The sequence below is a fragment of the Macrosteles quadrilineatus genome, unplaced genomic scaffold (genome assembly GCF_028750875.1).
Source record: "Macrosteles quadrilineatus isolate MER2022 unplaced genomic scaffold, UCM_ALF_1.0 Scaffold_3__2_contigs__length_128488019, whole genome shotgun sequence".
NCBI classification, from domain to species: Eukaryota; Metazoa; Arthropoda; class Insecta; order Hemiptera; family Cicadellidae; genus Macrosteles; species Macrosteles quadrilineatus.
Window position 1 is genome coordinate 128,235,087 of NW_026542596.1, and position 12,839 is coordinate 128,247,925.

The window sequence follows — 12,839 nt, forward strand, 5'->3', positions numbered from 1 at the left end:
ACTAATTGTAAACAATTTAAACATTGTTTTAAAATTGTTTATAAAAAAACTAAGAATAAAACAATTTTAAAATTGTTGTAAAATAGTTACAGCTTGTATTAAAACTAGTTTTTTTAACTGCAAATGTTTAACAATTTTAAAATTGTTGTAAAATAGTTACAGCTTGTATTAAAACTTATTTTTTTAAATTGGAAAAAACTGATTGCTAAACAATATTAACATTGTTGTAAAATAGTTACAAATTGTATTAAAACTTATTTTTTTAACAGAAAAAAAACTGATTGTTAAACAATTTTAAAATTGTTTCAATCTTATATTAAAATTGTTGCAATATGAAGTTAAAATCAAAATGTTTTAAAATTGTTACACAACAATTGTAATACGAGTTTTGAAAATTTTTCTTATTGGGTTTACATGCTTCAATGCGGGATTTTAAAGAATCAGTTGATTTATCAGTTATAATTGTTTTGAAAAATTTACTATTTGGTTTGGTTTCAGGTTTAATAATCTGTCTCTCAGTGGTGTAGTGGAGCGGGAACGCATGGGTTCGGTTCCCGCTCTGCTTTTTCAAAGAACCTATATATTGATAGGAGACCCGTTTACCACTACATAGGTGAGCCTTCCTGTGCTTTTAAATTTACAACTACACCACTGCCGTCTTCCCAATTTGTATCTGTTATGGTCTAGTGTTGGAGCAGGTAATAATTCTGAAGTAATGTCTTGTGTCAAGGAAAATACCCTGATATCCTCTTAGTTAGTTTATTAAAGGGCTACTTCACCGATATAAAGGTGATGTGTTTGAAGATATCTCTTGTGAAATAATTGGCAGTACTGGTACTGCAATCTCCTGAATATCAGTTCTCAACATCTTAAATGATAATTAAGTATACAACTCCGAGTGCCCACTTACTGTTGACAATAAAAATGCTTTTAAAAGTATCTGGGATTTCGTACTATACAGATTATAAACAGAAGTTTACTGTCTGATAACATGCAACTTTATCTAAGGCTTTTCCTTTCCGAGAATGAAGCCTTGTGTGCCTACCTAGCCTGTTCAGCAAACATCCGTTCACAGTTCAGTTGATGTTGACCTAGAGGTTGGGAGAGAGCATCTCACTTCTCATCATGTACTTGACAATTTCTTCTATTTTAGTTCTGATCACAAAATGTTTGAGTGCTCCACACATAGTGATAATTTTAGCTGATGACTTGGTAAGTCTGAATCAATATCTTTAGATATTTATAATGCTTTTAGTATTTATAGGTAGATACTCAGTGTAGCATGCAATGCAATTACACAAACATTGCATTTTGTTGTAAACAAATTACTTGTATTGTTTATCTCTTGTTGCGAACGATTTAACTTATAGGTTTTATATCGATAATAAAAGGAGGAAAACTGTGATGATTCCAAATGAAAACTAGTTTTAAATTTTTTTCAATAATGGATCAAGAGGAACAAGTTGAGGCAATGAGTGTAAAATCTATATAGATTGCAGATATGGTTGTAAATTACACGTATACCTAACATAGATTTCTCCTAATTCTGTGATAAAAGTGTTTGAGAAAAGCAGATCTTGAAACCTTGAAAAGTCAGTCAAGAGACTTCAAAAAGGAATCCAATGTTGGTGTAATTTAATGTACAGACATGAATGAGTTAATTTCAGTTAATTTCCATTAATTGTTATAATTCCACGTATAAATGAAAGTGAGTATTATCAAATGTCTTCAAACAGTTTGGTCAAAAAAGAGTAAACATGAAATGTACAGTACACCATACATTAAATTACCTCAGCACAATGGTGTATCTGAACGCATGAATTGTACACTGGTCTAGTCGTAGAGTGCGGGACTTTTGTTCCTGAGGTCCCAGGTCCAAATCCCGCCAAATCATCAATAGAGATAATGACACAACCTCTAGGTCCAGGAAGTAGTAATGTGAAAAACAATCCCGGGCTGCCAAGCGTCCTAGGACAAAAAACCTTATTGAATGTGACGATGTGGCATGCAGTGTTCTACCTGGAGTGTGTGGTATTTCTCACCCTTTATTTACATTCTCTTGATAAGCAATAGAATGTCAAGGCTTTAGTCCTTTTACAGATTTTTCTACATTGTGTTTTCAGGGATGGAACGATGTCAGTTTCCATGGGTCAGACCAGTTCCAGACACCCAACATTGATGCCCTAGCATACTCTGGTGTCATTCTACAGGACTACTACTCTCAGCCTATCTGTACACCAGCCAGGGCTGCCCTGCTTACTGGCAGACACCCCATCAGTAATGGTGAGAAATTATTCGACTTTGATTGATATTATGGTTAGTCTAATAGACAAACAGAATAAACATAGACTGCCAAAGGAAGATTCCGTGTTGTGCCACTAGAGCACGCTCGGTGTTTGATTCGTTGGCTCCTTGCCATATGTTACCAGTAGACGCTGCAGAGGTGTGCGCTGTAACTACACGGCAGTCCTAGCGGTGGACGCCAGAACATATGGTAACCGCAGCACCGCTGTCGGTCTATAATTATTTTTGGCTATGGTCAAATACAGAGGGTTTATTGGGTTTAGCCCCAACTTAATTCATTGTTGTAGCACCTGAATTTGTATATTTAAATTCCTGTGTCAGCTGTTCAAATTGTAACAATCAAGATGTAAAATTGTTTGACGGGTTGCCTTTGTGAAACACCTCAGGCCAGGAAATAGATTCAATCAACTTAAATAGCTTTCAAGTGCACACAATTAGTATTTCGTCCCCTGAGGGACTTTTCAAGTGTAAATAAAATGGACATTTTTTGACTACTTCATGAACTCATCTCTTTGTATATACTTGAAAAGTCTCTAGGGAATGAAACTTTGTGTGCTTTATATGTCACATTTATGTTTCTATCTACCTGTACTTCTTCTAAGGTAAGCTAGCTGCCGCCACTTTACTCTACAAATAAAAATCATGGCCTTGAGTCTTTTTTGAGCAAAAACTACAGGAATAAAATAATAGCCAAATTGTATTTGAAAGCATTCCAACTTTGTTTTTACTCTAAATTGAAATATGTAAACATTAAGTTGTAACTTGTAAGCATTTAGGTGTTGTAACTGTTCTACCCAGGTATGCAGCATGATGTTATCTACGCTCCTCAGCCGTGGGGGTTACCACTAGAGGATCGACTGTTGCCTCAGTACCTCAGGTCGGAGGGCTATGTTAGTCGAGCAGTGGGCAAATGGCACCTCGGCTTCTACAAGGCAGACTATACTCCAACCAGAAGAGGATTTGACTCACATTACGGCACTTGGTTAGGACACCAGAACCACTTCACTTACATGACGGATGATGTAGGTGATGAGTCAACATTTGTTTATGAACATAGTATAGACATATTTTATTCAAATTTAATTAGTTGAAAGTGTCACTCACACAGTATCACATTTTAAATGTAATATCTCCTTTGGTTTTTGGCATATCATATTTGATGAAGGCAAGAAAAGAAGCAATATGTTGTAAAACTATGTTTATTTTCACTTTGGCTTCATTAAAAATAGAGCATTATTAAAACAAAATCTGTATTTGGGAATTGACCAACACACTCTGTTGGTAACAAAATTAATCAAGCTTTAACATGGTAATGTAAATGTCTACTTCTAACGATTCTCAAATTTGTAACTGATAAGGAAGACATTCCATATTGAGACCAGCCATTTCCATAATATTTCTACTCGCTCACTACTTAATTATGTGACTTAGCCAAACAATCCTTTGCTCTCATTGAACAGACCAGTGGTCTAAATACATAGCTGTTCAGGTAGGAAAAATTAGATTATCATGGTATTCAAAAGTACAATTCAATATGGCTGACTTTGAATGCTGAACTATAGACACACCATACACTCCCAATGACAATGATGGTCAAATTTTGTGTGAGCCAACATTATAACTCCAATGTTTAATTAAACAGCGCTCTAAAGATGAAAGTGCTTTGTAAAATTTTATATTCTTTTTCACAGAGTTTATAGTTCAATACATAATATTCCACATTATTACAAATGAAAAAATCCCCTAATTCAATTCTGATGATTAGAACCATCCCGGCTATGACCTGCACAGGGGGCTGAATGTTTCATGGGATGGACGGAACACATTCTCAGCTGACTTGTTCACCAGAGAGGCTGAGTCTGTTATCCAAGACCATGATGTCTCAAAGCCTCTGTTCTTGTACCTCTCTCACACGGCGCCTCACGCTCCACTGCAGGCGCCTCGGGACGCTGTAGACTCAGTCAAGCACATTGCGGAGCGCAAGAGACGAATATATGCTGGTGAGGATATCAATGACTCCCTCTATTACACATTAAGTTTCACAACTAATAGAAGTTTATATCTAACTTGTGTAAAGTTGTAGCCAGTCTGACTTCTAGTTTGACTTAGAATTTTTGAACGGCTGCCATTTTCGACACAGTTATTCTATTGGCTCAAATTTGCAGCATTGAATTTTACTAATAAAGATCTTTAACTTGATGTGCATATCAACCTATGCTAACATTTGTGATTTTCTGAATTCTAGTGGGTACAGAACTTAGGAGGTAGGGTATCATTGCATTGCAATTCAAGACATCTTTGAACGGCATTGTATGGCATGCTTACGTTAAAAATTTCCTTCTGACTCCTAGTCCCCCTGAGGAGGTAGGGTATTTAGTCAATGGTATTACTGAATAATTTGGTAAAAATAGTATTTTATGACCAGTATAGCTTAGTTCTATAGGTATTGTTGCTTAATCTTTATTAAACTTTTTAACACATTCATCTGTCCTAGGACTTTTTCCCACCCTATGTTTTATGGCGTTCAAAAGGGTCAAGATCAAATTTGTGTAGGGTATGCTAAAAAGTGAATGTAACATTTTGTTTAACCTATTTCAGCTATGGTGACCAAGGTGGACGAATCTGTTGGGAAAGTGATGGAAGCAATGAAAAGTAAAAGTATGTTGAACAACACCATCATATTATTTCTCTCTGACAACGGAGGTGCTACTAACAACTATAATGGCAATGCGGCTTCTAACTGGCCTCTTAAGGGAGTAAGTAGACATTACCTTTGATTATCAATACAACTTCAGTATCCAATAGTCAATGACGTTACGTACCGATGTAAAATTGCTGCTTATATCTTTTAGAAGGTACCAATACTACAAACGGATTTTATAACATATTGGGACTCTGTTCTGTTTATACTAGGAAGATTTATTAACAAAAATATTACTGCCAGTTTAAGTAATATTTTGTTAGTAAATCTTCCTAGAATAAACAGAACAGAGTCCCAATCTATATATATAAAGCTCAAATACCACTGAATCATTCATTCACTCACTCACTCACGAAATCTCAGACACCATGAGACCTAGGAACCTGAAACTTGGCAGGCATCTTCCTTTTGGGTAGTAGACGCTCACTAAGAAAGGATTTTACCCTCCGACCTCTGGGCTCCGCCCCAGTGGCTCTGGAGTTTCCCTAACAGCTGTTTCAATTAAACAAGTTGGTTTTGTTCTATGATGTTCAATAGCATTAAAGTTACAAGGATTACCAACAGGGTGCAGCACTATTATTTTTTTAAATTTATGACAACAGCTATTTTGCAACCAAAAGGTGAGTGAGCATAGCGAACGAACTTCAACCTCGAGGCGTGTTAGCATAGCGAACGAGCTTACCTGAAGGCAAGTGAGCGCAGCGAACGAGCTCCAACCTAAAGGTGAGTGAGCGTAGCGAACGAACTTCAACCAGGATGTGATTGAGCCATGCGAACGAGATCATCTTGAAAATTAAGAAGTTAAACGGGGCAAAGCCCGCGTGTTACAGCTAGTCTATATATATAAAGCTCAAATACCATTCACTCACTCATCACGAAATCTCAGAAACCATAAGACCTAGGAACCTGAAACTTGGCAGGCATCTTCCTTTTGGGTAGTAGACGCTAACTAAGAAAGGATTTTACCCTCCGACCTCTGGGCTCCGCCCCAGTGGCTCTGGAGTTTCCCATTTTAACCTTATGAGTACTCATATTTAAAAGGAATTAATGAATCTTAACAGCTGTTTCAATTAAACAAGTTGGTTCTGTTCTATGATGTTCAATAGCATTAAAGTTACAAGGATTACCAACAGGGTGCAGCACTATTATTTCTTTTACATTTATGACAACAGCTAATTTGCAACCAAAAGGTGAGTGAGCGCTGCGAACGAACTTCAACCTGGAGGCGAGTTAGCGTAGTGAACGAGCTAACCTGAAGGCAAGTGAGCGCAGCGAACGAGCTCTAACCTAAAAGTGAGTGAGCGTAGTGAACAAACTTCAACCAGGACGTGATTGAGCCATGCGAACGAGCTCACTTATGAAGTTAAACGGGGCAAAGCCCGCGGGTTCAACCAGGACGTGATTGAGCCATGCGAACGAGCTCACTTATGAAGTTAAACGGGGCAAAGCCCGCGGGTACAGCTAGTATGTCATAAAATCCCTTTGTAGTATTGGTACCTACTAAAAGATTTAAGCAGCAATTTTATATCTGTATGTAAAGTCCAAAATCCCCATTTTTGAAGGAGACTTAAAATTTTCAAAATCATAAAATTATACTTCCTGTTAAGTTTGCATGACCACCAAAAGTATATCTCTGTATAATTACTTAGAAAAATATTAGACGTGGATTCTTGACTTTTTATTCACCCTGTATATACAGTATCATTGTATTCATTACTACCTTTAGTAACGGAAAATAGGTTCAAGAACAATTCTTCTTCAGGGCAAGGACACGCTGTGGGAGGGTGGAGTGCGGAGTGTTGGAGTTATCTGGAGTCCTCTACTGAAGTCAACTCCCAGAGTTCACAGAGGCCTGGTCAATGTACAGGACTGGCTGCCTACATTACTGGAGGCTGCAGGAGTTGGCAACCAAACATTGGGTTGGTACCATTGATTAAATTGGTCTCAATAGAATCATTATACAAATTTTGAGCAATGACGGGCAAACTCTTTTTTCTGTCGGAGGATTTTAGATTTCATTCTCTAATGTGGAGTACGAGTATTATTTGGCCATGATAAATCAATTGAAGTTGGTCACAAGGCTGGAAAAATCCAGTTACCGTCCTACAGCCCTTGAAAGTACCCATCGTCAATACCTCTTTGTAGCTGCAGTTAACCAAAACAGCTGATTCAGGTTATTTTTATTATCATCACTTGATTTGATGTGTAAACAAAAAATTGTATTGATTATTTTGGACCAAACATTTTAAAGGTAGTTATATTTAAACATTATTGCCACCAGGACTGATGTAGAATGATATGATAGGTTACGTACCTTTTTTATTCCGTCTTCAGTCCTAATATAGTCAAAGGGTGACTAGTTTCGGGTAAGAAATGACCCATTTTCAAACCCATTTTCATCAAATTGATTGGTCCAAAATCCGACAGAAGTCTTCGTTATTAGGTACAAACACATGTCGACACATAAAGTTCACACATTTACGACACAAAGCACATTTAATGAAAGTAGCCGGCTACATTTTTATAAGAGACACACTGACGCAGGTAGCACTGCGGACACGACGGAACACAGTGTGTCTCTTATAAAAATGTAGCCGGCTACTTTCATTAAATGTGCTTTGTGTCGTAAATGTGTGAACTTTATGTGTCGACATGTGTTTGTACCTAATAACGAAGACTTCTGTCGGATTTTGGACCAATCAATTTGATGAAAATGGGTTTGAAAATGGGTCATTTCTGACCTGAAACTAGTCACCCTTTGACTATATTAGGACTGAAGACGGAATAAAAAAAGGTACGTAACCTATCATATCAGTTATATTTAGTTTTGATTCATTAGGTACAGTATACATTTTAGTGTTTTTTTCAAGATTAAGAATGAAACACGAAAGACCTTGGAAGTGAAAATAATATACAGAATCTACAAGGGAGAGAAGCTACAATCGATCCTCAGGAAAAAATTTGATTTCTTAGTCTACAACCGAGCCAGTTCCAACCAGCTTATACATCTTACAAATATCTCAGTCAAGTTGCGAATTGAATAATAAAAGTAGATAAATAATTTCAGATCATATGGCCCAGCAAAATGAAGAACAAGGGGCCGATCGTCTTGAGCAGGAGCGACGAGCGTCAACAAATCACTGCTCAACGTTTGGAAGAACCTCAGTGGAGTGCAATTCTGTGTAGGCTACATGATAGTGGCTCACAGTTAAACTTATACATTACAAATCATATATTTCAAATACATTTTTTTATATGGTATATCCACTTGTATTTTGCTCAATTTTGTAAGCTTTTATTGTTTTATGAATTTCTCTTTTACAAAGTTGTGGATATATTTTGCAGCCCATAGTCAGTTGGACGGAGTGAGCCAGTGGTCTGCTCTAAACAATCAATCAGACCCCCCATACACAACAATGCTGCATAACATTGATCCAATCAGGAACATCGCAGCTGTCAGAGATGGGGAATGGAAACTTGTTGTAGGTATGAATCGTAATACAAGCATGAATTTTATGAATGCCTTAAAAAAGTGTTATAAAGGTTAAGTGGTTAAAATTAGGAATAGAAAAATGTGTTGAATTTTGTTACTGGATCTGCTTTCCTCGTTGGAAATCTTGAGAGGAAAGAAGGACAAGGTTGGATGGGAAGGTACAGTAGACTTCCTCTTATCAGGACTCCTCGGGACCGAGGCCAGTCTGGATAACGGTTTTGTGGTTAAACCGACGTCCCCAAAAACTCGTTAAAACGGACCATTGGAATGCATACTGTATACAGTATTTGAATTAAATTTAGGAGAGCATTGTAATTAGACATGTGATCACTGATCTCAAATCTTTCCCACGAGAACAGTCGTTTCAGTACCGCCCACTTCCTGCCGATCTAGTCCGGTTTAAACGATGTGCTGATAAAAATTGTCTGGTTAAAGAGATGTCCTTTCCACCGAGTCGGTTAAACCGATGTCCAGTTAAAAGAAAAGGTGTCCGGATAAGAGAAAGTCTACTGTATCTAAAACTGGTCTGAAGAGGAATTTTCATTCCTTCATTGACTTACGGATTATCTTTCTACGAATTGGTTCACTAAACCTCCAACAGATGCATAATTGTCTAAATGATACCTGAATAAATATCTACTGTCACTTAAAAAGCTTTTTTATATCACCGATACCTCTTTATTTTAACTCGACATCTTAAATCAACTTTCGAGTATGAAAGCATTATTTCTGGTTTTATTTTAATAAATAAATAACCTTCTTTAGTTTGGTTGTTAACATTCAAAAGAGTTAGTTTTAACTAAGGTGAAATAACAAGAAAAGTTTATCACAAGCACAGCACAAAAACAATGGGAAATGTTTATGATGGTTGTGTGAAAGAAAATATGATATCCTATTTTGGCTTGACAGGAAGAGTCCATGGAGGCAAGTATGATGGATGGTTCGGGAGAGTAACATCAAATCTTCAATACAACATGAGCCAAGTAAGAAGCAGTCTAGTAGGCCAGGCAGTACAGACTACACCCTTTTCTGTGCCTGATGACTCTGTCGTTCTTAGGCTAAGGAATGAAGCAACTGTGCACTGTACTAAAACTAGAGGCAAGTATCACAGTAATAAGTATTTTACATACTAAATTTCTAAAATTTTCAGAAAATTTGTCCAGTTTAGAGTGAGGAATTTTTCAATATTGAAATTTTTGTTTATATTATATTTGTGGCTTTATTAGATCGGTTAATAAAATTTTAATGTTTTTCTCTTCCTTCGATGGCAACACATTGTTCAACGTGATATTTGGCCTCACCAATGCACTACCATCAATACTTGTTTATGGCTTCTACTTTGGCATCTTCCTATTCACATCACTCACTTGTTCCTCCATCTATGTTTTTTAGGTTTTTGACTTCCTTCTGTGTCAAATTTTCTATTCTGTATGATTCTTCTCAGATCATTTCCTATGATTTGTAACATTTATCTCAGTATTTGTAACAACATAAAAGTATAAAGATATTGTGTTCTATGGTGAGAGGGTTCTTGTCAGAAGAAAATCAATTTATAATTTGTATCAATAATTGATGGTGCTTTTAGTATTATAAAGAATATCTCTGCCTAAGATAAACTAAAAACTTCCAACTGTACGACCTTAATAATAATATTATAAAACATAATTGTATGATAAGCTTTTGATCAGAAAATTTGCTCCTTAAAAATATATTTAAAAAGACATTTAATAGTATATTTCTCTAGTCACGAAAGTGACCCATTTCGCACCCTCGTCTTCGACTTGCATGTCAAACACTATCTCGCCCCGAAATGGGACTTTCGTGACAAGTATTGAACGATACTTTTTATCACCATGAAAACAAAACTACATTTGAGTTAACCGGGAACTTCAGTTGTAACTTTGTTGATGTCAGGCAAAGTATTGTTTGCGTAGGGAAAGTAATGAAAAGTCAGCTGACCGCACTACAGTATTTGTTTTTGGTGTATGGAAATTGATGATTTTCAAAGATTATCCCATTTTGATTTGAGTTATTACATAACTTACAGCTGTATATGAGCTGTATGGAAATTTGCTATTTTCGAATAGAGAGTGATGAAATAGTTATTTGTGTAACTAGTGGTGAAAGTGGCACTTTGCTGCACATGAGAGCAATGTTTACGCACGAGCGCATGCAAGAGTGCTGAATGATCTCGAGTGCAGCAAAGGCCTTTTTCACTCGAGTTACACATAATATTTTTGCTACAGTCACTATAAAGCATATAAATAATTAGTCTTTCAAACACTATGCAACACGTTTTTAGGTTCAGCTGGCAACACAAATGGTGCCCTAGAGAAAGTAGTACCCGCGGTCCGTATCACTCCGCTATTTTTCCTCGGCAAGAAATGTGCTCCGCGTTTTGAGAATATAGTTCCGTATGTTTTTGTAATTTGAAGTGGTTTCTGCGCCTAAAAAAATGCTTTAAAGGTATTTTCTTGTTTATTAAGATCGTAGGAATGTTTTAAAAACGTTTAAAAGAAAAGTCCAGAAAGTTCAGAAATACCGAAACTATAAACACGAAATGACAGTTTAAATCGAAGTTATAATAGTCAATCAGCTGCTCATAGTATTATTATGTTTAAGTGTTGCCAACCTATTTCCAAGCGTACACGGATTACGTGCATAATAGAACCACGCTGTTTTGTGTTGTTTCGTTGGAATCCTGATGTGCGGCAAAGTATAAACCGTACGACAAAGTATAAACCGTACGGCAAAGTATAAATATGCAGCAATTAGCATTTTTCTGTACTATAAACAGTACAAGAAAGCCAACTTTGTCGGGTGACTGTAGGAAAAAAATATTTTTGTTATACATATTTAAAAAAAATTTAATAGGGTAATTACTGAATATATTTCTCATTTAAAAAGGGATTAAAATGTTTAATTTTTTGCAGGTAAGAAATCCAAAAAAGACAAGTGTCGGTCGATGCGAGCTCCATGTTTGTTCAACATTTTGGCCGACCCTTGCGAGCAGAAGAACATGGCCCTGAGGAACCCTGATGTTGTGACTCGATTGACCCACCTGCTGAAGGGGTTTCATCACGTCAAGCCCTGTAACAAGCCCCGTGACCCCCGCAGCTACCCTAATCTTTGGAATGGAACTTGGACTACTTGGGGGGATTTTTTATCTTCAAATTCTTAGAACGGAGTATGTTCAGGGCTCTACCCAGCTTTAGCAGGACCGGGTAAAAAATATTGGGCTGGGCCCCCCTTCCCTTGAAGTATTTGTTTGGCGGAGCCCGTCCTGGGGCCCCCGTAAAATTGTCCGGAAAAACCGATCTGCGTACGGCCCTGAATGTTAGAGTTAGAGATCAACTTTAGTTAGAAAGAGAAGCAAGGCAAATTAAAATACAGGATTGAAAGATCGGAAAGACATTTATCTAGGTAAATAAAGGTAAAGAGGTAAATGTACCAGTAGAAAGTGGAATTCTAGATGTATAAATGACTATACCTTACCTTCAATATGTGTGCAAGAAAATGCAAATGTGTAGTATTTTGTATCGTTAAGTTTTGTTATCAAGTCGTTTTAAAACATAACTTTTTTTAATTAGTTCTGCTTAAGTAAGTTAGTGTTAATTTAATAACTTTTAATCTCACACCAATTAAAGCCTAATGTCCTGATGGAATTTACTTGCGAAATCTACACCACACCACAACACAAGAAGCTGTGGGAACCCAAAAATCTCCAGGTTTTGTTTGAGTTAAATTAAACAAAGTTCTAGTTATTTTTATGTCATATAAAATGTTAAATAAACTCTCACTCAAAGTGCATAATTTGTCATCTACCCGCTGGAACATACAAGCAAGCTCCTTTGCTTTTGAAGAAGGGGTTTTTCTCTAGAATGAATTCTTTGATGACCCAACCTTGAACTTATAATCCTTATATATTGTCTCTGCTGGCCACATTAGAATTTTAATTTATTTGTAACTATTGTGGCGCCTTTACCTGTGTGAGTGAGCGAAAAAGTATAAAAAGTATTATTAGAGGATCTGCTCGGATGATCTCTGGTGAAGTATTGCTGTCAAGTAAAAACTTATAAAGCCTTGAATGTCTTAAATCGTAACTGATGAGGTTCTTAAAAAAAAGAAAATTGAAGACAATTGACCTGTATAAAATTTATTTGTATATTGTAAACATGTTATACATAGATAATGTCTTTTCAGTGAAATAAACATTTAAATTCTTTTTTAACTGTAACAATATAATACATTTTCAGTTTAAATTTTTTTAACATTCAGAATAAAATTCTCAGAATTACTATCTCTGGTTTACACTGCATGGTATAAAAATGAAAAGAAGAT

The 12,839-nt window shown here is 36.3% G+C and overlaps 1 protein-coding gene across 1 annotated transcript; it reads left to right on the forward strand.

Annotated features, from left to right (window-relative positions):
* The first annotated feature begins 1,078 nt into the window (after positions 1–1,078).
* On the forward strand, positions 1,079–12,838 carry LOC128990494 (arylsulfatase I-like). Its single transcript, XM_054412868.1, has 9 exons — positions 1,079–1,212; positions 2,124–2,283; positions 3,103–3,326; positions 4,070–4,304; positions 4,903–5,060; positions 6,768–6,924; positions 8,351–8,491; positions 9,408–9,596; positions 11,432–12,838. The coding sequence occupies exons 1-9, from the start codon at positions 1,126–1,128 to the stop codon at positions 11,677–11,679; spliced, it is 1,599 nt and encodes a 532-aa protein (XP_054268843.1). The 5' UTR covers positions 1,079–1,125; the 3' UTR covers positions 11,680–12,838.
* The last annotated feature ends 1 nt before the right edge of the window (position 12,839 follows it).